The sequence below is a fragment of the Natator depressus genome, chromosome 27 (genome assembly GCF_965152275.1).
Source record: "Natator depressus isolate rNatDep1 chromosome 27, rNatDep2.hap1, whole genome shotgun sequence".
NCBI lineage: Eukaryota > Metazoa > Chordata > Testudines > Cheloniidae > Natator > Natator depressus.
Window position 1 is genome coordinate 11,347,154 of NC_134260.1, and position 26,713 is coordinate 11,373,866.

General features: G+C 55.1%; 1 protein-coding gene across 1 annotated transcript in view; it reads right to left on the reverse strand.

Moving 5' to 3' along the window:
• Positions 1-20,556, reverse strand: part of GPR179 (G protein-coupled receptor 179) — a 36,378-nt gene extending 15,822 nt beyond the window's left edge. The window contains exons 1-5 of the mRNA XM_074940398.1: positions 19,413-20,556; positions 9,570-9,678; positions 4,954-5,056; positions 3,654-3,883; positions 2,236-2,304 (exon numbers count right to left, since the gene is read on the reverse strand). Coding sequence (XP_074796499.1) covers positions 2,236-2,304; positions 3,654-3,883; positions 4,954-5,056; positions 9,570-9,678; positions 19,413-20,278 — 1,377 coding nt within the window. The 5' untranslated portion in view covers positions 20,279-20,556. The remainder of the gene's footprint in view (positions 1-2,235; positions 2,305-3,653; positions 3,884-4,953; positions 5,057-9,569; positions 9,679-19,412) is intronic.
• Between the last annotated feature and the right edge of the window lie 6,157 nt (positions 20,557-26,713).

Here is a 26,713-nt window from a genome sequence, read left to right on the forward strand (position 1 = left end):
GGCTAATAGCCATTGATGGACCTATCTTCCATGAACTAATCTAGTTCTTTTTTGACCCCTGTTATAGTCTTGGCCTTCACAACATCCTCTGGCAAGGAGTTCCACAGGTTGACTGTGCGTTGTGTGAAGAAATACTTCCTTTTGTTTTAAATTTGTTTTAAACCTGCTGCCTGTTAATTTCATTGGGTGACCCCGAGTTCTCGTACGGCAATTCCCGTGTCCCTTGTGTCTCCTTCTTGTGCCCGGGTGTGCGCGCGCACTGATGTTGCCTCCTACAGGTTGCAGACCTCCTATGGTATTACACCTCTGACTACTGCAACAAGTACTCCTTTTGCTTCAGTGGAAGAGGCCCATCTTTTTGTGCCTTCTAGTTGCATTCCCTGTGTGTCTGTATGTAGTTGATACCTGTATGTGGCATCTGCAGACAGGGAAACTGAGGCCCAAGAAGATCAAGTGACCTCCCCTTGGCCACAAAATGACTCTCAGCAGGAGTCAAATTGAAAACCCAGGGTGCCTGGCTCCCAGTCCTCTGCTCAGGGCACTAGGACAAATATTGTTTCTCTAGTGGAACATAAACTGGCTACCAAGACATAGTGTGATGGGCAGCAGCTGGACACTACGGTGATGTGCAGTCTATAAGCACCAAAAATTCAAATAGATTGTGGGTGACAAATTTGCAAATTCCAGCTAACTGCCCTCTGCCCCCTTTTGTGGGAGCGAGGGAACGTATGTGAGAGAAATTTGCTGAAAAACCTGAAGATCAATTACTTTGGAAAAGACTCGTTCCCCTTCCCTGGTGCTTTCTTGAAGGCAGAAGCTGTAAATCTTGCAGGATAGAGAGAGGATTTAGATCATTTAATTTAATTCCAGTGGCCGAAAAGGGATTTGAGTTCTTGAGAAGGATGATCCCACAGGAGCTGGTGTCCGGGACAGCAAAATTAGCCATCAGCTTAGTCGCCCTCAGGCCCTGTTTGAGGCAGATCTCTCGCTGCTCCTGGCCTGGAGAAGGAACCCAGGATCCTGGAGGGAGTCCTTCCAGGAGAGCAAATGGAGCGTGAGCCGCACTCTCCATCCGCCTTTTGTACACCCTAGGCTGCTTCCTGTCCCTCCTGCCATGAAGGGAGGAGGTTGATCCTTGGGGTTCTGGAGGTGCTGGGGCTCCTCTCGTCCCCCCACCCCCATGCAGGGGCACTGTGACCTATCCCAGGAGCTGGGGTGCCCTGTGATCAGCTTTGAGCTGCGCCCACCTAGGTGGGGAGAAAGGCAGCTTGGCTGGATCACGCCCAGCTCTCGGGGGAGAAGAACATCAGGAACACACAGGGCTGGTCTTCCTTCGACCTAGCTACTGCCTTTCTGGGAGGTGGCTTCTTCCATCAGCATAGATTGTGTCTACACTGAAGCTCACTGCTGTAGCATTTGAAGGGTAGACATACCCTCCAGCTCAGCGAATTCTGGGTGTGAAATAGCCCCAGTGAAATGTGCCACTGGACCCAAACCCTCACATGGGCTTTCCTAGCCACTGAGGACCCTATCAGGGGACCATGTGATGTTGTCTATCTATAGACAACCGCCTCATCCCAAAGAACTAGGGTCCCGTGGGATAGGAGGAGCAGAGCCAATCCCCGGGGAGGAGGGGCGATACACGTCTATGCTCTTGTGCAGTTGAGGGTTCCTCTCTGCCTAGGAATTTACACGGTTCCATGCTCATCACTCTGCTACCTGACGGCTCTTACTAGATACTAGAGACACTCAGATACGTGCAAGGCATTGTTCTAGCCTCTGAATCCTCCGCTGGATGATGGATCTGTGGGAGGGCATGGCAGGTAGCCTCAGGGTAACATCTGCCCTGGAGCTGGTGGTATCATTTCCAGCCGGGGTAGATGGATCTGTGCTAGCTCTGATCAAGCCAGTGCACTAAAAATAGCCGTGTAGCTGCGCTGGCGTGAGGGGTGGGACGGGCGAAGCTGCCCAGTGCGTGCCTTCACTGGGATTCCTGGGGTGAATCCATCCCCAGTGTAACTCTATTGGCTGGATTTGGCCCCCTGGGGTCTCTCTCTCTCTCTGTCCTGGCTAGGATCAAAGGTACCATGGCACAAGGAGATCACCAGACAGGAAGGTCTGAGAAGAGGGAAAGCACTGAACCTACTTCTATCCGGCCCAGCCTCCTTCCGGAGTCAGGGTGCTCTTGGGGCAAGGGACGGAGTGCTGACTTCCCAATGCAAGCCAGATACTTACAGGGAAGTAGAGAAGCAGAGATCCAAAGAGGATGGTCTCCAGCAGGATAACTCCTGATGCCCGGATCCTCTAGGGAAACAAAGAGAGAGAGAGACACACATGTGGTAGAGAATCCATGCGGTGGGGGAACAGACCAAGCAAGCATATGATGCCAATGTGGAGGATGGATCCGCAGGGGAGCTGAATGTGGAGAAGGTATTCCTGAATGTGCCCCTACTTGGTGGTGGGGGGGAATGCCCCACATCCTCACTGCAGCCCCCCAGAATCAAGCTCCATGGGCCTGGGCACCCCTCTCTAATAAAACTAATATATATATTCTGGACCTGGGCTCTTGAAATAATCCCATTGGAAAAGGAGGTGGCTTGAAAGTGGAGTTAATCCAGTGTGCCAGGTGAGACTGCGCACCAGCAGGAGGCGCCCTTGTCAATGGAAACAAACAGGAGCTTGTGGAAACGTTGCTCTTTCCAGGTGAAGATTTTTATTTTAAATGAAAACGGATGGGGCGGGGGGAAACCAAGCTGCTAACTATAATACTTTGCCGCCTCTAGTGCCTTCTGGATGAGGCCCTTAAAGCACTTCACAAACATGAATTAGGATGCCCCACCCTCCACATTTCCCCCCGTGACTGAAGCAGTTAAATATCACCCCATTTTCCATATGGGGAAACTGAGGCACAGAGCAGGGGAAAGCAACCTGTCCAGGTTTTGGGGCAGCACTGGGCAGAGAACTCAGGTCACCTGGTTTTTAGTCCTGGGCTTAGCACTCGTCTGCTCTGGAGAGCTGGGCAGGAAGTCGACCCCCCCTCCCGGGTAGGGCACCTGTGCAAGGCTTAAGCAGGGCTTTCTTGGGACTTAAGGTGTGTATAGGGGTTGTGCTGGTCCCCTGCCCATTGCACACAGCCAGCTGACCCTCCCGTGCCGCACCGAGGCAGGTGAGTCAATAGCGTCACCCCAGTTCACAGAGCTTGAAGCACCGTTTCCTGAAGTGGCCTCTGATTTTGGCTACCTCCCTTTTATGGGTGCCCAGCTGGAGACATTCAAGACCTTGATTTACAGAGGGGTGCGGCAGGGCATGCCCCCCGCCCTCAGCTCCAGCCAAAGTCTGCAGCAGCTGCAGGAGCTCGGTGCCGAGGTGGCTCAAGTTGGGTGTCCAGAAAACAGAGGCACCTAAAACTGGAGACCACTGAAAACGTTTCCCTGTGTGACATGGGCTCTGAGCCAGGATGAGCATCCTGCTTTCCTCCCTCTCCAAGGATGCTGAACAGAACTTGCACCAGGTCTTGGAGGCTTCACTATATGGCCCCGAGGTGTTGCAGAGAGGAGGACTGCCCAAGAACCAGGGTCTTTTGAGTCCACTGTAGCAGAGAAGTGGGGCCCCGTAGTCAAAGCGCATTCCTCCGGGACCGCCGGATGCCTTGCCTTGCTCATTCGAAAGTGGTAGGAGACCAGCATGCTGAGAAAGACGGCCAGCATGCAGAAGGCCTGGAAAGAGAGGACAGCAGCCCGCAGGGACCAATCCTCCTGGATCAAACACGGGGTGTTGTCCACGCACGTCACGCATCCTTCCTTGCAGGGCTGGCACTCGAGCAAGGTCCCAGAGTCCACGGCTCCATACTGCCCTGCGTACTGGGATGAGCTTTCCTCGGGGCCTGCAGGGGTGAAAAGGAGGCGTGCGGGAAGGTTAAAATGTCGCTGTGTCTCTGCACAGCCTTTGCTTTCTCTCCTCCCGCAAAACAGACTCATGGATGGGGCCTGGGCCTGATCAGAGCCGGCGCTAGGTGTAAGCAGACTAAGCAATTGCTTATGGCCCCAAGCAGCTCAAGGGGGGGCCCCCATTTGCTTTTTATTAGGTGTTGGGGGAGCAAAAACATTCCTGTTTAGGGCACCCAATGGGCTAGCACTGCCTCTGGGCCTGATTCTCTGCTGCCACCCCCCCCCCCCCCACACACACACACACAGCGTCATCTATACCGGCACGGCATAGGTGTGAAAAGCTGCCTTTCAGACTTGGTAGCACCTTGTTTGCGCTGGTATAAATGATAGTCCAAGGTGCAGAGCAATCATTGGGACGCTCTTCTCTCTGGCTAGGGCATCTCTAAGGCCTGGTTAACTCAAGGCGTGACATTAACCCTTCTTGGTTGAGCCAGTTTTAACTTGGCCCTGTGATTTGCAGTCCCGCCCATCCCTGTCCACTGATGAAGGGTATTTTTTTGTACTGGGCTGGAGATCAGGGCAAGGTTAAGGCAAAGCAGGGCACAGATCAGCCCCAAGGGTCCAAACCCATGGATGCATTTCCAGATGGTGGAACTGCAGCATCTGGGAAGGGGGGAGCCTTTTGGAAATGCCGGGTGCTTATAATGCTCGGAGATGGTGGTGGGGCCTGTGGAGTCGGAGAGCTGGGAAGCTAGAGAGGAAGGAGGGTACAATGGTTAAAGCACCAGCCTTGGATATGGGAGACCTGGCTTCAGTTCCCTGCTTAGCCACCGACGTTCTGCACAACCGTGGGCGAGTCACTTAGCTTCAGCTCCCCCTCTGTGAAACGGGGGAGGGTTGTTGGGGAGGTGCTCGCATGCTATGGGGTGGGAGGCCGGGTAAGATGGGTCACTAGGAGAGCCAAGCTTTGGCTTTGCATTGTGGATGCAGCCCAAGGAAAAAGCCAAGCCCAGCCGCCCAGAGGAGATGCTCCGGCTGGGGTAGGCCAGGCAGGGTTACCACCTACCGGACTGGCCAGTGCCGGAGGCCCTGCTTGCGCCATAGAAGCCCGGCTTGCACAGACAGAGGTATCTTCCGAGAACGAAGCCCCGTCTTTCCTGCGGGATGCACTGAACAAAACATGCCACATGTGAGTGACACGGATCCCCTTCTCTGGGGGGAACCTGGAGCCTCAATGGGAACGTTTGGCCTCCCCCTGACCCCTCCCGGCCGGGAATCTAGACGGCTTTCTTTGGTATGACTGTCCCTCTGTCCTTAGAGGGGTTCCCTCCCCCCACCCCCACTCAGTTCGGTCCCCCTGTCCCTTTAAATTTACTTCTGGAAGCCAGTGGTTAAACATTTAAGAATTAAAGGCAAAAGCCTGATTTTCAAATCCCCTCCTAAAACCTAAATGGACGCGTAATGCTGCAAACCGCTAATCCCCGCTACCGTGAGGGCAAAAGCCGGGCGCAGGCAGCCTGCAAAGAGCTCCCCAGTTAATGCCAGGGATGTCGCGATCCCAGGCCAGAGGCCAGATGGCGATGGAGAAATGGGACAGATTGCATGCGAGGCCTAGAACAGGGAGCAGGGCAGAAGCCGCGAGAGCCCCAGCCATGAACCCACCGAAGGGCTGGCAGCTAATGGCATTCCTACCAGCCGCTCCCCGCCCCGTCCTTCCAAACGCAACAGCCGTCGACCGCGGCTCTGCTGCCGAGAGGCAATTGCTGAGGGGAGAGGAATCAATCTTTCCCCTGCCATGCGGAGTGCCCCCCAGGGCAGACTGAAGGTGAAGGTGGAGGAACCAGGGGGCAGGCTGGGAGCAGAAAGGGTGCGGGGCTGGATGGGTTAGATGGAAAGTGATCCCTGTCTCCTCCCCCCGCATGCATGTTTGCTGCTCAGCTGCGATGTATCCAGTGCTGGTCTGAGCAGTACTGATTGCAGGGGTGGGGGAGGGCAGCCGAGGGAGACAAGCTCCCCCCATCTCCCCTCTCCCGGCTCTCAGCGCGCGTTCCCCATCATCCGCTTTGTGCAGGCGGCATTGCTGGCTCAGACAGCCCTGCCTCTGGTGCTATCCACACAACAGGTCCTGTGCTGCTGCGTTCTGGCCAGCCTGGGTGCCGGGACTGCCAAGGGGTGGCGTTCCGTGTGCTGTAAACACCTGGCTCAGGAAGCGGACCAGCTCCACTCCCCAGGCCAGTGATACACCCTCCGACAAGGGGAACAGCTTCTGATCATTGGTCTGGGATGTAGAGGTGACAGGCCCCTTCGCCCACTGCTTCCCCTCCCAGTGCTCCTTTTGGGCCAGGCAAGATGCCAGCGGCTCCCAAAGTATCCACTCTGCCTCCCCTGCAGTCCTGTCTGTTCAGGCCGGTTCATCCCTGGGTGTTTTGCTTTTCCCTAGGGCTTTCTGTGTGAGTGCTACCCCTCTGGGTCTGCATCATTTGAACTTTGGGAGCTGCTTTAAACATGGGCAAGAAACTTTAATCTAAGACAACAGGCCGAGCACCGGAAAGCAGGGACGAGGGCTACCAGACAACTGGGTTCAACTCTCCGTCCGCCAGAGTCGGGAGCGATGCAGCAGGATCCAGCGAGGGAGGACACTGGCCTGGGAATCAGGACGCCTGGGTTCTCTTCTCATATCTAGCACTGATCTGCTGGGTGACCTTGCACACCTCACTTCCCCTCTCTGTGCCTCCCACCCCCTTGTCTATTCAGCAGTTTTGGGGCAGGGACTGTCTCTCCCCATGTGTTCGCACAGTGGGGCCCAGATCTCAGTCGGGCCCTCTATGGTCATAAGGGGAAGCACAAGCTTTGTATGGTAAGTTGCACATTGCTCATGCAGGACCAATGGCTATGCCGGAAGGGGGCAGCAGCTGGCCCATGGGTGGAAGTGGGATGGAGCCAAATAACCATGCGGTGGGTATGGGGAGACACAATCCCCCAGGGGAGCCAGAAATAGACCAAGGAAACTGATAGCCAGTGCGAGCTAAGGAGACAAGGAGCAACCGTGCTCATTAATGCTCTTGGGGGATGTCTCTGAGCTGGGTCATGGTGGCAAAGATCACGCAACGGAGGCGGGATTATTACCCTTGGATCTATTAGCCCATCCCGTTTGCCTGTCCTCCCTCCACCACCCCATCCCTCTCCTTTTGCTCCTGGGTGCCTTGAAAACTGCCCCCTTCCCCTCCTGGTCTTGTATGCTGATTCCATGATTTCCGCCGACCGGAGTGCATTAACCCTGCAAATTTAAGCAGCGCTCCAGTAATTCAAAGGCAGCCTTTTAATTACACAGGGAGAGAGAGAGAGGGAAAGAGAGAGGTGGGTGTCCCTGGTATTTACCCAGCATGGGAGAGATGGGAGCAAAAAGAGAAGCAGGACAAGGCAAGATTCGTTAATTAACAAAGCCGGCCGCGCTGCCTTTCTATTTATTTTTTAATGGATAATTACATCAAAAGGGATGTGGGGTGGGATCTTGCTGGGTTTGTCATTTAAAAGGGCCCTGGAGGCTGCAGGAGATCTGATTGGACATTAGATCCCAAGTGCTGAACCTCCTAATCCCCAAATGATAAAAGCAACCATCTCGATCCCCATCCCGCTCCTGCTTGGAGAAGCTGCTGGCTTCCTCTCTCCCTGCTGAGCAGAGGGGACATGCCGGGGCTGCCAGGACGGGTATTACAGCGGTGAATGCTCCATGTGATGGCTAAGAGACACTGCCAAGTACATTAAGCCCCGAAATGTGACGTACCTTAACATGGGTATAATCTGGTATCTCTGTCTATCTAATCATCCAGGCATTTATACTGCACTCGGCCCTGGGGGATGGGGAGGAAAACAGAGCGCATGCTAATGATGCTAAAATATCTGTATTCCCAACAAATGGGAGGTTCAAAGTGAGCTGGGGGGCCCAAATCTCATGGAACGTCAAAGGAAGTTGGGGGGCCCAACTCCCTTCAACGCCTTTGAGATCTCCAGGCTGCATTCTTGCCACACCACAATGAAGCAGGCTATTTTTGTAGGCCCTACAGGAAAAGTCACACTTTGTACAGGTGTTGTCTTCATTGGAGGTGGTTAGAAAACTCTTGAAATCTGCTTCATCCTTAACTAACCACACTCAGCAGTTTGTGTGGTCAGATGTTAGCTAATGACCCCTATGAGGGAGGAAAACCTGATTCTCCCCATTCTACAGATGGGGAAATCCCCCAGAAGGCAAAGGGACTTGCTCAGCGTCACCCACCAAGCAAGTAGGGTTGCCAACCCTCCAGGATTTTCCTGGCGTCTGCAGGAATTAAAGATTAATCTTGATTTGAAGATCACCTCCAGTGATGAAACCTTCAGGAATACGTCCAAACGAAATTGGCAACCCTACAAGCAAGGGCTTCAGTTCTAGCTCAGAATTGCACTCAGGACTTCCTGCCTCCTAATGGCAGACCTCTAGGCACCCCTGCCTCTCCCAAAGAGAACAGCGTTGCCCAGGGGTTAGGGCTCTAGCCTGGAACGCCAGAGACGTATGTGCAATTTTCTCCTCCAGAACGGACTTCCGGTGTGACTTTGGGCAAGACTCTTAGGCCCAGGCCCTCAAAGCTATTCAGGGGCCCAACTCCCACTGAAATCAAATAAATGCCTAATAATAATAAAAACCTAATACCTTTGAGGTTCCGCCTCTTTGGCTCGCTCTGTGCCTCAGTTTCCCCATCTGTACAGTGGGGTTTCACCTGCCTCACTGATGGGTTGTGAGGCTAACTATGTTGAAGACTGTGAGGTGTTCAGAGAGTAGGGTCATGGGTGGCAGATCGGTACCTAAAATAGACAGATCATTCTATTCCCATGGGGTCACTTCTTGGGGGTGGGGGGAAGGGGGTTATGCACTGAAGATGGCTCTGATTCCAGAAGCTTTTCAAACTGCCCACTGTGGGAACTCTTTCAATAGGGGGGCATAGCAGCCAGCAGCTGGTCAGTGCAGAGTTGCAACATCTGAACTCAGGGGATGGGGTGATAGCTGCCATGGAATGGGGGGTCAAAGGTCTGTGAATGGGGATGGGTTCACGCAGCTCGGAGGGAGTCAGGTCACACACTGTCTCTCGTGGTGAAACAAAAACCAATGTGCGTACATGCAGATTTGCACAGTAAACCTCACTGGCTGCGAGGCAGGGAGCAGCTGAGCTAAGCAGATGGGTCAGCAGGAGTGGGGATAATATTCAGCGGTGAAGGAGAGCCAGGGAGTAGCGGAAACCAGGAGAGAGAAGGACTCTGGAAAGAGGAGTGAAATTACAAGGAAGGATAATGTCCCTTGGGAGTGGAGGGAAGCGAGATCTAAGGGTTTGAACTAGAGCCCACTGAAGTCTGAGGGAGTTCTTCCGTTGGGTCCACTGAGCTTTGGATCAGGCCCTCTGGCCCAGGGAGAGGGATTTCAGTCGCACTGGGGTTTGCCTGGGGAGCTGGAAACTCCCCTGTCCCCAAAGCCCAGCTCGGGCTGTGGGAAAGTCTGGATCTGGACTTGGCCTCTGAGGCCAAGCTGCTCCTACATAGGGGTTCAGTGAGGCAATAAACGAAGAGCTGTCAGAGGAAGAGGGGGCAAACAAGGTGCTAAGTGGTGCCTGGCAGGGAGGGGTGTGGGCAGCACTAATGAGCCCCGGCCCCATTTACCTGTGTACTGTTGAGATCACACTGGTGCGTATCGGTGAACCATCCTGGGCCACTGGCGCACTGATTGATGTCCACGTTCTGCAGCTTGACGTCCATCCTCACCACGCCCCTGGAAGACAGGAGCAAGGGTTGGGTGCAGCAGGAGCTGGGAACCTGAGCCTTAGGTTCCCCCTCTTTCCTCCCATGGGACCAGGCCGTAGCACTAAGGGTCAAAGAAGCTGCAATGGTCCCCACCACTGTTCTGGTGCCCAGGGTGGGAAAGAAGGCTGCCTTCAACCTGTGAACGACCTCTGGACTGAGGCTGTAAACTCAGGCTCTGCCTGTGTGGTCGAATAGCCAGGACACTAGGCTTGGCCACACGGGCTCCCAATGGCACAGACATCTCATTCTGCTTTCACTAAGGCCGTGGGAGGCCTGGGTTTTATTCTTGGCACTGCCGCTAACAGGCTCCGTGACCTCATGGAAGTCATTTTCCCTCTCTCTGCCTCAGTTTCCCCTTCCACCCCTGTCTGGTTTGTCTATTCAAGCTGTGAGCGCTTTGGGGCAGGGGTTGTCTCTTGTCCACCTAGCACAATGGGACTCAGATTTCCAGTGGCTACTCTCATAGCAATGTCAGGCTGGAAGAGACCTCGAGAGATCATCCAGTCCAGCCCCCTGCACTGAGGCAGGACCAAGTGAACCTAGACCATCCTTGACAAGTTATTTAACCTGCTCTTAAAAAACAGCAATGACAGGGACTCCACAACCTCCCGTGAAAGCCTTACTTCACAGAGCTTAATGACCCTGAAAGGTAGAAAGATTTTTCCCAAGAGCTAACCGAAATCTCCCTATGGCTGCAGATTAAGCTCATTAAATCTTGTCCTACCTCCAGTGGCCATGGAGAACAATGGATTCCTGTCCTCTTTGTAACAGCCCTTAAAGTATTTGAAGAAAGTTAAAGGTCCCGCCCTCAGCCTTCTTTTCTCAAGACTAAACACGCCCGGTTTTTTTAACCTTTCCTCATCGTTCAGGTTTTCTAAACCCTCAATCACTTTTGTTGCTCTTCTCTGGACTCCCTCCAATTTGTCCACTTCTCTCCTGAAGTGGTGCCCAGAACTGGACGCACGATTCCAGCTGAGGCCTCACCAGGGCTGAGCAGAACGAGAGAATCACCCCAGTTAGCTCCCGTGTCTTACATACAAAGCTCCTGTTAATACACCCCAGAGTGATATTAGCCTTGTGCGCCACTGCACGGAAATAACCATCGTATTGCAGGAGACTGCGACCTGCAAATTGCAGAACCGAAACCTGAGCTGGAAAGAAAGTTGTCCTTGCTGGGAGAACCCTGCCCCCGTGCAGGGGGGAACAGTGCCAGGCTGGGGACTTTAAGTGGTGCTAAGGTATCACACTGGCTCTCTGCCCAGGATTTCCCCCTGTTTGTACAGAGCTCAGATGAAAGGGGCTAGCGATGTGCAAAATATAGTTCTTCTCATCACCGCACGTAGTGCACGCGCATTTATCTGTGCATAGTTGTGTGCACGGCAGTTGTAGCCATGTGACAGGGAAGGTGGGGGGATTACACGAGGGATACATAAAATGGGAGAACTAGGCCCCATTGGGGCAAATTCCCCTCGGTTAAGCCTGTTACAGTCCTCTGACTACCCCGCAGTTGCACTGATGTGATTAAGAAGATAATTGGGCCTGGGACCTAAGAATCCCAGGGCGAGGAGCCATCCAACGAAGGTGACGAGGGAAACAACAGAGAGCAAGGAAAAGGAAACAGATAAACTGGGGGAGAAAGAGAGTGTGGCTGGATGCATGGGGTGGGGAGATAGAAAGACAGACGGATCTTGACTTGCATACGTTGATAGATAGATTAGATCAGCCTGTGCAGCTCTACTCAGGAGCCATTCATTAGTTTTTGACCCATTTTCCATGCACCGGATGGCAACAACCTCCTTTCCCTGTTGCATGTCTCTCTCCCTTGTCATTCTCCATCCAGAGACAGGGAGAGTCCTTTAAGCAGCATGGATCCAGAAGCTGGCAGGGAAGGGGGAATCACACATGCCAGGTGTTGCCTGGGAAGGGACGAGGGGTTGTTTGTTTTGTAAACAAACCCCCGATAGGCAGCGTGGGCTGCAGCAGGCCTGCCTCTATGGGCGGTGGGCCAGCTGGCTTCCTGGGCTCCCCCACAGCGCACTTCTGCCCTGGGTGCAGGGAGATGAGATTTAGGGCTTACTGACTGCTCAGCCTGTGGGTGTGTCTTGGGCACAGCTGTTCCCGAGGCTGAGCGATCCAGGCAGTCACAACCACCTTTCTATTTATACCACCTGCCTTGGGTGGCAGCCAGAAGCATGGGGGTGAGGTCTGGGGGAGAAAGGGAAGGGAGGCAGGGACACAGCCTGAATTAGGGCAACGTGTGGGTGAATCCCCCATCAGATCCATAATCTGGCTGGCTGGACATATTATAGCAGCTCCCACTAGTGCTGCACTAAGATTGATCACCCTTTTAATTCTAAACCTCGTTTAAATAGAGTAGGGTTTCTTAAAGGAACACTGCCAGGTTTAGCCTCTGATCCTGCAATGAGCGCCGGGTGGGTGCTGGGGTCCACTGCAGTATCAGGGCCTAAACTCCTAGATTTACGTTCCATAAAACAAATCAATCAAACAAAAATAAAATAAAATAAAAAACACCCCAGTCCTCCCCTCAACAAAAAACACAGATGTTTTTAAGAAACCTAAAATCCATAGAAATGACCCACAGCCTTATGAGATGGACAGGCTAGGATGATTTAGATAGATAGATAGATGATCGGTGATTAGATTAGATTAGATAGAAATTGACTATAAACCATAAGTGAAACTTATGTGTTTTCAGCACTTGCGTGATGGGCTCTAAAAGGTGAACACAAAGCATCGGGGGTGGAAAGTGAGATTTGTAAAAGGTTTAATCATTTGAGGTATTCGCAGTAACTCAGGGAAGGATATTTCACAGAATCAGAGAAATGTAGGGCTGGAAGGGACCTCAAGAAGTCATCCAGTCCAGCCCCCTGCGCTGAAGCAGGACCTAGACCATCCCTGACAGGGGTTTGTCCAGCCAGTTCTTAAAAACCTCCAGTGAATTCCACAACCTCGCTCGGAATCCTGTTCCAGAGCTCAACTACCCCTATCGTTAGAAAGTTTTCCCCAACATCTAACTTAAATCTCCCTTGCTGCAGAGTAAGCCTATTACTTCTTATCCTACCTTCAGCAGACGTGGAGAACAACTGATCACTGTCCTCTTTGTAACAGCCCTTAACATATTTAAAGACTTTTACCTGGTCTGCCGGCCACCCCCCCGCCAGTCTTCTTTTCTCAAGACTAAGGACTTTGGGGGGTTTGTTTTGTGTTTTTTTAAATCTTGGGGGGAAATCCTGAAATATTTACTCAGGTGAAATTCACCTTTGGGAATTTAGCAGGTGCTTTTTTAAAGGATTGAGTAAAATCTGCCTATCTACCTTAGGGTTTTGTGTCACTGCCCATCACCATGGTATCTGAGCACCTACGTACAATACGTTGGCAATGAGCAAAGTCCGTAGTGCACTTGTGACGTCTCTGGCTCTTTTCCCTTTTGGGGGTATAAAGTCCTACTTGGCATAAGAGCAGGGGGGTTGGAACAATTTGTATAGTGGGGGCTGAGAGCCATTGAACCAAACTGTAAACCCTGGATATGATGGAAACCACTTCAAGACAGCGGGTGCAGCTGCACCCCTAGTTCCAGCACCTACACATGAGTTAGTTGGTCTTTAATGAGTGCGAAGTTGCTGCTGTGACCGGTTACCGTGGAAAAGCTGCCGGATAACTGAGTAAAGAATTCAGGATTTAATATCTTTTCATTGCTATTTGTTGTTTGTATCGGAGTACTGCTTCCATGTCCCCATCAGGGCCCGGAGCTGTACACAGCTATAACCAACAAATGGTCCTTGCCCCAAAAGGTTTATAAGCTAAGTATGAAATAAAAGGCGACAAATGGATACTTTCCTCCCACTCAAGTCAATGGGGCTGCTCACCTATGTAAAACTAAGCCTGTGTCTACGTGCTTTTGCTGGATCCAGAGTGCTCAGCACCTTGCAGGATTGAGGGACAACAAAGAGAGCTCCATCTGAATGCCACATGGTTAAGGCTCTGGGTCTGTCTACACTACAGTCAGAGAAGCGACTGCAGCACGTGTAGACATACCCCAGCTAGCTCTGATCTAGCTCGCTGAGCTCCATCCAGCAAGTAGCAGTGAGGCGGCGGTAGTGCGGGCTGTACAGGTCCACACAGGACCACTGGGTAGGTACTCGAGTGGCAAGCCCAGGTTGCTGCAGGTTCACTGCTCTTGTTACTGGAGCTGGCTAGATCCACAGCCACACCTCGGATGGCAGTGTAGACAGACCCTCTGTGCGATTCCAGATGCAGTGGCTGGCTGGACCTGATCGGTTTCTGGAGGTGGCACTGCCTGAGGGAATTTCCTCCTGGAAAATCCCCAAGGAGCTCCTGCTGCTCACAGAAACTGTGAGAGCCACTCTGGGACTTCCAGCCTTCTCCCTGGGGGTCAGCATGAGGCTTATGCCCTATTTAAGTCATGCTAGGACCAGTTACTTAAGAGCAGCTTGGATTGCAAGCTCTGTAGGACAGGGACTGTCTTTTTGTTCTGGGTCTGTACAGCGCCAAGCACAGTGAAGTGCTGGGCGAGGGCACAATAGTAATCATAGTAAACAAACAAGGAGAGGTTAGGTGGGATTATTAAGTGGGGCATAAGCCTCGGGGCCCTCGGCACAGAGATGACTTTTGCCCAGAAAGTGAGAGAGAGAGAGAGATAGTACTGTGCAGCTTTGTAGGAAGGGTGGTTTAATGGATTGGGCACTGGACTGAGACTAGGTGTGCGTCCCGGATCAGACCTAGATGTCCTGTGTGACCTCGCTCAAGTCACTTTGGCCCAGGTTCTCAAAGGTGCCTAACTCCCATTGAAAGCAGGGCAGGGTTAGGTCTTCCATGGGAGTTGGGCGCCTAGGTACCTTTGAAGATCAGGGCCTTAATCTCTCTGTGCCTCAGTCCCCACTCCTGCAAAGATGTCCCCCCTCCTGGGATGCTGCGAGGCTAAAATCAATCCGTTCCCGTGGGGGGCTAGGGTGAGGGCAGATACGTACCTAGGAAGAGGGAGAGCTGCAGGCTGAGAACCAGAACTAAGTGGCTGGCTGGGAGGGCTTCCTTGCCTCCCATTGGAACCTCTCTGCAGAGAACTGACCCAAAGGGAGGTGATTCTGCAGGAGGGGACGGGAAGGCCTTATCCCAGCACAAAGGGCTGCCCGAACAGCTGCTTCTGCCAAGAGGCCCCAGCGGTTTCCCCGTTACAGGGCTCTCAGACAGTGACAGATCTTCAATAGACCTGGAAGTGATCAGAATTCAGGAGGGGGTTTTATATATATGTGAGAGAAAACGCTCATTTATCTAACAAAATTAGGAGAATTAATTTGGGCCATTGTAGTGCCCAATAGACCAGCCATGAGCATGTAAATGAGGACCAACGCCCATACAATTATTATTTATATTACAACATGGCCTAGCGGCCCCAGTTGAAATCAGGGCCCCATTGTGCTAGGTGCAGTATCGACATGCAGTGAGAGACAGAAGAACTTACAAGCTAAACAGACAAGGTAGGAGGGGAAACTGAGGCACGGAGCAGGGACATGACTGGCTCAAGGTCACCCAGCAGGTCAGTGGCACAGAATGAAGGTCTCCTGATTCCCCAGTCTGCTGTTCCACCCATTAGACCATGCTGCCAGTTCTCAACAGGAGCTCTGCCCCTTGAATCCGGGAGGAAAGTCAGTCCAACGTAGAGTTGGGAAATCAGGGAGAAAGAGAGTGCGGGGGGAAGGGATGAGTCAGGGAGTTATTAAGGGAGTGTGTCAGTGGCACAGGCCACACGGAGTAGCGACTAGGGATTCAGCAACGCATGAAGGACACGTGGGACACGTCGTGAAAGACAGGGGAGGTGGGGAAATAAACGAAGGAGTGGGCTGGGCCAGAGGAGGCGTTGAATTGGGTCTGGTTTGTGCAGATAGCTGCCCAGACAGCCAAGGCAGTGTCTGAAATCCTCTAGGAGGGAACCTCATTCACCGTAAAACTGAAACAACTGCAGTGTCCCTGCTGACGGCTGTCCCCAACTAACCCTGCGTCTGGAATAAAACCAAAGCTCGAAGGGGCTTGATCGCCGTCCATAGAGCAACACGAATGTGCCGTGCATGAGCGCTAGACGGATGAATTAGCTGGATGATGCTGGAAAGGGGCTGACTGTGTATTTTTACAGCTGTTGTCCAGGTTCTGAGAAATATTAAGCTCCACCAGGGAAGCCATTTTCCTTGTATTTTTTTTCAACAGGGCTCCCTTCCACAATTCGCATTGCTCTAGTGAGGGGCGTCTGCTGGTAGAAACATTGGCCGTGCATTTCCAGCAGTGGGGAGGGATATATATATATATATATATATATATATTTTTTACAATGCTGAGAATACTTGTCTGGCAGGGGTGTGTGTGTTTGTGAGACTGTGTGCGTCTCAGTGCGTGTGTGGCTAGGTGTGTATCTGAGTGTGTGTGATTCTGAGTATGTATGTGACTCTGCGTGTGTGGGATTGGGTGTGAGTCTGAGTGCATGTGTGTGTGACTGTGTGGGATTGTGTGTCTGTGACTGTGTGTGCATAGGAGTGCGTGTGCATGTATCCTGCGATTTATACAAAAAGCACGGACGGTTACACAACATGGTGGTACCTTTGTAGCAGGGCATGACTTTATAGGAGATGAAACTGACCCATACGGCTCTAGGTGACCAGAAACAAGCAGGAGGGCATGATGTATACTCAGATCAGACTTATTCACCTGCATAAACTCGTGGCCAGGGGGTGCCATCTATGCTTGGAGGACACAGTGTAAACGGCCACATGTTATTTCTGTTTTCTGTAAGCAGGAAAACAGCTGGCAATAGAAGGGAGAGCCGGGGGGACCTATTGATGCCTAGATATGTGCAAAAGCAGAATGCTGAGACTCTGGGTGGCTCCAGATGGCACCAGCTTCAGAAAACAAATAGAAAGAGATACATGCCTCCATCAGCACCCAATCCTTCCCCATCCTAAGGCTGGGGTCATGGGACCTCTCTTTGGATAGAGGGTAATATTGCTTCTCACTTCGAGCAAATAAGGCAGGACCCAAGAGCAGAATCACCTGTAGGAGACATGCCCCAAGAAAAGATGAAACCAATCTGTTGATTGACTTGATCACAGTCTGTAAGTACCTACGTGGGGAACCAATATTTCATAACGGGCTCTTCAGTCTAGCAGAGGAAGGTCTAACACAATCCAGCGGCTGGAAGTTGAAGCTAGACATATTCAGACTGGAAATAAGGCGTAAATGTAATGGTAAGAGTCATTAACCATCAGAACAATTTACCTGGGGGCAGTTCTCTGGCCTGTGTTATGCAGGAGGTCAGACTGGATGATCACAATGGGCCCTGCTGGCCTTAGGATGTCTGACTCCAGTTCCAAGCTCTGGATGTAGCTCCAATCTTCTTCTCTCTATAATGGGCTGAATTAGATTCCAGCCACCCCAACTATGGAGGGTTCCAGCTCCAAATCCGCAGTGACCCAGAGTTTGGGGAGGTCCTCGGATTTGACCCACCGGAGCTGAGACTTTGGATGCAACTCTGGATTGGAACTTTTGGTTTGGGCTCCAGGATGTGAAGCGCTAGAAGGAAACGCGTAAATCCTATTTCTGGGCAGCTATCCTAGAGAACAGGCTCTGACTGGAATCTGTAGAAAGTTAACCTCGGAGCCCTGGGAAAGCATTGGCAATGTTCTGGTCTTATCACCCAGCATTCTGGTCCTGCACCTTCTCTTGTGATCCTAGGTTTACCGTCCCTTCGCACCGGCATAGATCAACCCTCTTGAGCATCATCGTTCCAGAAACACCTCGGTATCAAACGCCAAAGGCTCCGAGTCCAGAGCTGGCCCTATAAACCATAGCTGGGTAGAAGGACGCCACTGTCTTATGAGAGCCGCTATAGTCCAGTGGGGGAAACACTAGATTGGGATCCAGGTAAATCCCAGTGCTGCTTCTGACCTGCTGCTTGTCTTTGCGCTTCTATTGTCCCCTCTCTGGCTTGTCTCGCCTGCCCTCCCTCCTGTTGGCCAAGCCTGTTTGGCTCCTTGGTCACGGCATGGAAAGACAGGGGCTTGCTGGGGGGAATCCATTTCGCCTTGTCCTAGGGCCGATCGCCCAGGCCACGCCGGCGAGGCTGCGTTAACCCTTTGCTGCTCACCAGGTGGCCTGGCCTGGCCCCCTCTCCCTGCTCTGACACGGTCCCCGATAGATCTGGAATGCTGGGATGCAAACAAGGAGGTTGAGGCCCCCTCCCATTTCAGTCGGTCCCTGGCCACTCTGGGGGGCTGAAAATAGCTTCTCCCCTCCCCCTACATGATCTCGTGCAAAGGACGCCCGTGGGGAGCCTGGGAGGAAGGACGGGGATGCCAAGGGTGGCACAGGGGCTTGGCACCGAGCGCCAGAGTTGCCGGCTGGAAGCTTGTAGCCCCCAGAAGCGGAGCAGAACCAAACACACAGGATGCCTGGAGTCTGGCAGGAGCGCTGGGATTCCCTGTGATCAGAGTGAGCCGCGGCAAGAAAGGAGGGCTGAGGCCAGGGGGGTGAAAGGGCTCCCCCTGCTCCCAATCCATCAGTGACCCGTCATGCCGTACCTCAAACCCCCCCTTGTAATAACCACCTGGAGCCAGGTTCGTTCAGGGTCCAGCCATGGATTGGCTGGCCAGGGCTTTGGCTTGGGGGTCTGCTGGGGTCACCACCTGAAAATACAGTGACAATGTCAGCTGGCGTCCAGCCTGTCTTCCAGCAGAGTCCAGGGCACTGGGAACCCCGGGGAAGGGGTGAGGAAAGATGTGGTGGAGACCCAGAGGTGTGTACGCTGGTGGCCCCTGCAGGTCCACACCCAGGGCGATGGACCAGAGGGGGTCCCCAGAGCTCTGTCCCAGGGTAGCTGGGCTGACGGGCACCTCTGCAGCTCTGTGCCAAGGCGTAGGTGGGATGAAGAAATTCCTGCAGCTCTGCACCTCTGAGCATGTAAGTGGCAGGGATCCCGGCCCCTCTGCACCCAGAGAGTGGGGGCTAGGGGAACCGTGCAGCACTGCATCCCAGGGGTATGCTAGGTGGGGGAATCCCCCTGTTTTGCACCCATGGTGGGGTATGTTAGGTAGGGGATCCCCCAGTCTGGCACCCTGCGGTGGGGTACGTTCAGTGCCGGGGGGGAGGGTGTCCACCAGCTCTGCATCCTGGGGTGAGGTATGTTATGTCAGGTGGGGGATCCCCAGCTCTGCACATGGGGGTGGGGTATTTTAGGTCAGGGTATCTCCAACTTCGTACCCCGGGGTGGGATATTGTAGGTGGGGGATCCCCAGCTCCACATGCCGGGGTGGGGTGTATTAGGTGGGGGATCCCCAGCTCTGCATCCGGGGAGATATGTTACGTGGGGGGAATCCCCCAGTTTGGCACCCTGGGGTGGGGTATGTTAGGTGGGGGAAATCCCCCAGTTTGGCACCCCAGTTAGGTGGGGGGTGGGACCCCCAGCTCTGCACTCTGCAGTGCGGGGGTGGGGGGGAATTCCTCCAAGTCTGCAGCCCAGGGAAGTGAGACGAAAAGAGAATCCGCCCACCCCCGGCTGTGGGCTGGAGGGGAGGGGGAATGCAGCGCTCTGAATGCTCCTTCCCAAGCACCCCCCCACCCTCATCCTCATGCACCTCCCCCCACAGGCACCCCCCCCCCACCGGTGTCGCCCCCACTCACTTGAACTCAGGGCTCAGGTCCGGCTTCAGACCGTAGAAGGAGGAGGACAGGGTCACCATCCAGCTGGGCAGGAACTTGCTCTCCTGGCACTCCAGGAAGGGCGGTGACCACTTGATGTGGCTGGAGTCCATCACGTAGCTGTCGCCCCGGTTCCACTTGGGGGTGTCCAGGCTCTTGAGGTCATTGCTGAGGACCCGCTTGTGCAGGAAAAGGCCCCGCTGGGCCTGCAGGCCGTTGAACCACTGGTTTTCCCAGCTCAGGTTCCGCAGGCTCTCGGAAGAGGCAGACAGGTCCTGCAGCAGGATCTCGTTGTTCTCCTTGGTGGCCTGGAGCATCAGCTGGGGTTTGGAAGACGCCGGGTGGGCGTCAAAGGTCAGCACGGCCCGGTAGACCTGGGGATCCCCTTCAACGACGCTCCGGACCAGGGCATGGTACCACTCCACATCCTCCTTGACGCTCGACTCCCTGATGTCATTGGTCTGGAAGATCATGTTGAGGAAGTTGGTGGCGTGGGTCAGGGTCTCGGTGGCCCCCCTCAGGGCGGAGCGCAGGCCCGGCGGGGGGCTGGAGGCCCTGCCCCCGTCCCGCACCTCAAAGCGGCGGCTGCAGTTGGCTTGGGAGAGCCTCAGAGTGTCCCCCGAGTACAGGAAAGTCAAGGCTGCCTCAGAACCCTCCAGGTCCACCTTGTCGAGGTCCGGGGTGGGCACCCAAGTGGAAGCTGAGGAAGAGGACGATGATGGAGTCCATTCCTTCGCCTTGGGCGTCCTGGCCTTGGGGGGAGGCGACCTCTGGGGCTGGAAGCTCCCTGCACCCCACACAAGCTCCATCTGGAAGCCCCAGAGCAGAGGCCACAGCCAGACCCCCATGGCTGGGTGAAGGGATCAAAAGAGCCGAGAGCCTGCCACCCTGCAGCCGGCAGGGCTCATCTCAGCAGCGGTGGCAGCAGAAGCCGGGCAGGGGGAAGAAGCCCCCCCTTCCCGCAGACAAGTGGGTGCATCGGGAGACCCTTAGGAGGTGGAGGAACAAAGCGGTGACAGGTTCATGGCTAAGCGAAGCCATGGCGGCGTGCATTTACGCCTGCCCAAATGTCCTCTGCATCTCCTGAAATATGCAGGACTCTCCCGCAATTGCTCATTCTGTTTTTTTTTTTGCCCCCTCCCCCCCCCCGCCGCCCCCTCCCCCCTTTGCTGGCGACGGAACGGACGTCACCGGCTCCAAACTATGTACATCTGTCAGCGCTGCCCTCTCCGCCACCCCTCCCCGGTCGCTCGTCCCCGCCTGGACCTAATGCAAAGGCTTTTAAATCGCTGCAGATCCTCCCCCCGCCCCGGAGCGCCTCGCTGCCCACTAATGCTCCAAATGGAGACATCCACCCCGGGCCGGAGGCAGGGACTGATTGAGGGCGAGTCTCTCTCCTGCGTTAGGTCCATTAGGGAGATCTGGGGCTGGCTGTGATGCGAGCAAATCCTGGATGGGGCTCCATGGCAACGGAGCCTGTCCATGCCTCGCCCCCACCCCGCTTCCCCATTCATCGCTTCGCCAAGGCCAGGATGGGCATTTGTAAGGTCACCCGCTGCTGTTCGCATCACGCCGCGACATGGAATTAACCATTTCGGCTCCGCCTGGCCGGGGCGGGGGCCGGGGCTGTGTGTGTGTGTGTGTGCGGGGGGGGGGGTTCAGCCACTCTGCGGGGCTCACGAGCCGCGCCTGCTACGCACCCAGGGTCACCAGGCGGCGTGTCCGTGACTGGCGGCCTGGGGCGAGAAGCGGGGAGCAGACGGAAAGGGGAGTGGGCTGGAGAGAATGAAAAAGGGACCGAGACACAGACAGAGCGAGCGAGAGGCCATCCGGGAGGGAGAGAGCCAGAGCCGGGGGTGCCGCAGCCCCGGCTCGAAGTGGGTCCGCCCGATGCGGGGCGGAGGGTTGGGTTGGACGGTGCTCGGCACCCCCCGCTGCACGCGTTGTTCCGAGGGCACTGGACCGAGGGAGAGGAGGGCGACAGGGGGGTGGGGGGCTGGGAGCGGCCTCCCCTCCTGCAGACAAGAGTTTCTGCTTCAGCTGCCTGTTAGCACACACGCCTGGCTGCTGGGAGTGGGGGGATGAGCTGGGAGGCCCCTACAGGCTGAGCCGGGCTGCAGGGCGCAGAGCCCTTTGCAGACATCGGCTATTTATGAACCAGGAGGAGGCAGGTAACCGTCCCACCCAGGGCCAGAGATCCAGGACGGTGTAACCCTCCCACCCAAGACCAGATATCCGGGATGGTGTAACCCTCCCACCCAGGGCCAGAGATCTGGGACAGTGTAACACTCCAACCCAGAGACCCGGGACAGTATAACCCTCCAACCCAAGGCCAGAGATCCGGGATGGTGTAACCCTCCCACCCAGGGCCAGGGACCCGGGAGGGTGTAACCCTCCCACCTGGGGCCCCGGGATCAGAGTCCCAGGGTGAAGGGGACAGCCATGCATCTGCAGCCACTTGATTTAGGCTAGAGGCAGGTGGCAAGCCGCTGTTGGGCGCGCACCTCTGCTTGTGGACTGGGAGCCTGATTCTCCCCCCGCTCAGCCTGGGGCAGTGACTCCATCCAAGTCAATGGGGTGAATGGGGGAGGAGGGGCTGGAGCGGAGCTCAAAGGACTAGGCTGATGGTTCGGAGCGACCGATGTGCTGGATCCCCCGAGCAGGGGGAAAGCAGAGGCTGCTGCCTTTTGATTTAGGCTTAAACCAAATCCCGCTCTCCTGGGGATGGTTCCGCTCGGCCAGTGCCACAGCCCACAGTGCTGGTGGCTCCTGCTTCCTCCTCTCTATCTAACCCTGCGTCCTGATCTGCCGCCTAGCTAGCCTGTTCCCCATTGTGAAGGCGGGGAAACTGAGGCGCGATGTGCCTTGCCCCAGGTCCCACAGCGAGTCAGTGGCAGAGCCAGGCAGGGGACCCAGATCCCCTGATGCATGGCCCTGTTCTGCAGTGGCTAGCCCGTGTGGCCAGCTCCCGCTGCTACCTCCCCATCAGCACACAGAGGGTGGCGCTGTCATGCCACGTCGAGTCGTTCAGCCGGGCTGGCACGTTTACCAGCCAGGTCCTCGGCTCTGTGGAAAAGGACCTGAGCTGCAGTCTCACGAGCGCTGACACCCCCGGCTTTAACACCTCGATGGCCCCCTGCACTTGAACCTGTCCGGCCAACAGACTTCACGCCGGGGCGGGCGGGGGGCTCCTGGCGCCTGCATGCGGCTAATGGCGTTTGGCTCGTTTACGGAATCCCCGCAACAAGCAAGGAGGGAAACCGGGCCTAAGGCGGCGGATTGGCAGCAGTGACAAAGCTGGAGAGAGCGTCTAGGGCTTTCCCCATGGCGAGGGCGTGCAGGCTTGGCCCTGGGCCCGTCACGACGATGCTTTTGCCCAGTGGGCTCTGGAGCGCTTGCCAGGGCGCGATTCCCAAGCCACTGAGCAGCACCGGCTCAATCCCACTGGAGTCAGGCTGACGGGGAGGAGAACCGGGACGGGCACCATCCACCCACGGCCTGGTGTGTGGGGACGGGCTTAGGTGGGAATGTGTGAACTGTTCCCTAGAGAGCCTCCTTAGCTGTGTCCAAAATCGGCTCGCTCAGTGCCGGCTGCTGGGTCAGGCCCAGAGAGGGTTGAACTGAAGGGTGATGGGGCCTCGGGGGAAAGTCTTTCAGCGTTGCTGCTTGCCCACGGGCCCTGCAACCCCCACCTGCCGGAGCTGACTGCAGCTCCGATCTCATCGAACTCCGTGGAGGAGCAAATGCACTGGGATGTCCCACGCAGCAGGGTCCCTGGGGAAGGATGCCCCTGAACCCCCACAAGCTCCAAAGGCTTTATCGCCTCATGACCTGGCTGGATACGGCTGAACATCCCCCGCAAGAGGACTCCCCCCGCCCCCAACCCACTGCAGGGTTTCACCTTGCCCAGCTGCTTGGCTTTGTGTCACCAGGGGGCGCTGTTACATCACAGAAGTCCCCTTTCCCATTAACTCTACATGCCCATAGTTCACTCCTGCCCCAAGTGTTCAGTTCTCAGCCCTTTGCCTCACCTGCATGTCCTGTGGGGGCCTCCAGCAGGGATGGGCTGGCGTGCGCAGCCGTAAAGGCATGCCCAGGTGAACACTAAATAGCAAAGGTGTCGGTGCCATGGGGGAATGACAGAAATCACGATGGAATCACTCGGCTTCTGATGAAGCAGGGGAGAGACCTTGGCCCTAGAAACCCTCTCTGGAGAACACCCCCCGGATTCACAGGGCTATTATGTCGCAGTACAGCCTAGAAGGCCCCACCTGAGATCAGGCTCCGTGGTGCTGGGCCTGGCACAGACACGTGGTAAGAGATAGGGCCCACCTGGAAGAGCCGGTGGTCTAGACAGTCAAGGGGCAGGAGCAATGGAGCATTATGGTTTCCATTTTACAGTTGGGGAAACTGAGGCACGGAACGATTAAGGAAGAGATTTTTCGAGCACCCACAGCCAGGGCCAGATGTTCAAGAAGAGCTCATTTAGGCTGAGCAATTCTGAAAGATCTGGCCCCACACAACTTGTCTACGGTCACGTGGGGGAGCCAGGAAGCAAACCCAGATCCTAGCTACGACTATGCTTTCCTCTTTACACCCTTCTGCAGCAAAGCACCAGTCCCTGGGTGCTCTCAAAGCACTCTGCACACAGGAATGCAGCCACCCAGCCCCCTCGAGAGGCAGGTCATCCCCATGTCTTACAGAGAGGACACCCCAGGCACAGAGGGGTTACCTGTCCTGCGAGATCACAGTGGAGGCTTGATCCTGCTAGTGCAGGGGCAGGGTGTGGCCCACAGGCCTGCAAGTTACAAAGTGATGGGGAGCCCGGGGAGCCTCGAAGCAGGAGAGAGGCCTAAGAGGGGAGCAAGTAGCTATGCGCCTCCTCAGCACAAAGAAGATGCTGCATCTCCCTTGTCTATGTTTAGTGCCCATCTCCTGCTCACGTGGACTGGGCAGCCTGTCCTGCTTGGCACCCTGAGAGGGCTGCTGGATCTAGGTGCGTATTTGCAATAATACCACGTGCATCATTTCCCCACTGTAGAAGTGGTAGCGTCGGGAGCCCTTTTCCATGGAGACAGGGTTCCAGGTGGGAAACAGACACGCCCCGGGCTGCTAAATGAATCTGCACTTCTCCCTGCGTGATGTGGCACTGTGCCCCTTTGCACGCTCCTAGGGAAGCAGTTAACAGGAGCGGGAAGCACGGCCTAGTGGTTAAAGTCCAGGTGTTTAAGTCCAGCGAGCTGGGCTGGGTGACCTTGGGCAAGTCTTCACCCTCCCACCCTGTGCTTCAGTTTCCCCGTCTGTGAAATGGGGATCATGTTCCTGACCAATGTGGCCTGCCCTGGCAGATTAAAGTTTGCAATCAGAGCAGAGCATTTGTCCGGAGGGAACTGACCCAACCCTGAAAAATCCAGTGTCATGGAGGGGCTTTGGAAAATGTCTCCCTAGTTGCTTTTGCTGCCGTTTCACGCCCTCCTTCGCTGGTATCTTCAGAGAATGGCCCTTAATCCTTCTCCCAAAAACGCAACTGGGCTGAAACGGCCACTTTCGAGTGCCAATCCTAAGCCAGCCGGGCGGTCAGTGGCGCTGCTGGGTCTAACTTCTAGCATCATTTAAAGGGATCTGGGATGCTGAGAGAAGCAATGTGCCTCCCCCCCCCCCCCCCCGTGCTCAGCTTAACTCTCTCCGAATGCAGCTCTTGCATTCTGGTCACTTAACTCAAATCGCATGTAATGATGTGAAAGTGAATTGCATTCTCCATTCCATTACCCCAGCTGCAAGGCTGGGCTGAGAGCTTTGGTTTTCCATTAAGCCCCTTTTCTGTAAAGTTCCATATTGTTACATTAAACTACCTGCTTTGCAGTAGCACCTTAGCACATCTTTTGCAATTCACCAGGACATGCCCTTTTTCTCTTGGCCGGATGTCACATGCAATCTGCTTCCCACAGTGAGCACAGAAGTGGTTTCATGTTGTGGAGGCAGCTAGTCCTGCTCGGGTCAGTAGCAGGTTTTGAACCAAAAACCTTCAGCACCAAAAGCACGAGTCTCTGTTGGCTGAGCTAAAGGAGTATCTCAGCTTATTCGATCTAGTAACAGTTCATAACTGCCTTACCACTAGCAGGAGACCACTCCCAGTTTGTATTGTGGAAGCACCTAGCGGCAGGGCCTTGCACTGTGCCATGCTTGCCACCTTAGACAAGTGATCCCCAAACTTTTCCCCTTCCACCTCCTCTTAACTGGTCCGCACTCCCCCTCTCCCAAAAGCGGTGGTCAGGAGCCAGGGCCAGGAGAAGGGCTGGAGCCACAGTTGGGAGCTGGGGCCAGGAGCGGCACCATGGCTGGGAGCGGGGCTGCAGTCTGGGCCAGGGCCAGCACTGCAGGGTCTGTGGTCGGGGCCGGGGCCAGGAATGAGCTGGGGGCAGAGTGGTGCTGGGTGGTGCTCCCTCCTTGCCCCCCGTGGGGGCTTACTCAGGCACCCCCAAACATTCCTCCACGCCCCCCTGGGGTCATGCCCCACAGTTTGGTAACCACTGCCTTAGACCCTCTCATCACGCCCTACAAAGAGGACCCTGATCTCTAGCGCCTCCCTCTGGCTTAGTTTAGGTCAACGAGGGAGCCTTGTCCTGCCCGCTCTGCAGCGGGAAGGAGAACGTTGGAGACGGGGCCAGGCTGCAGATGTGGGCTCTGAATTTAGACGTCCCCGTGGGCCAGGTTGGGGTCTGAGGTTCTGGTTCTAGAAGAAAACGGTCGGTTTCTAGAGGACCCCTGCTCACACCACCGCAAAACACTGGGCCATTGTGCAGCGAAAGGGGGTGAATTCTTGCGAGTCAGACCCGGATGTGGTGCTCCGGTGGCATGGCACTGCCAGTGTTCGGTTTCCTCCTTTATGGTGCTGAGTTTGGATCTCCAGGCATTGTGTTTTGCAGGTGCTCAGCAGCCAGGAGAGAAACTGCATCAACACACGGACCCTGGAGCCTCAACTCGGCACCTAACTCCCATTGGGGAGGTTCCAGGTCTGCTCCTGTCTCTGGAATCATCAAGGGCCAGATTCTGTGCAGCACCTATCGGGCAGGAAGGAGTCACTCTCCCAGGGTGAGTCCAGAGGAAGGGCTGGGGGCCCGCTCAGGCTGAGCGGGGAACTCAGGGCATCTATATAGAGAACTGCTCAGGGGAGCAAAGGGCTGGGCAAGGGGGTGTCTCTATGGGCAGCAGGGATGGTGCTTGCACTCAGCCCTGTCTCCTCTCTGAGCTCCTGGCATCTGGCTGGCTACCACCCTTGTTCC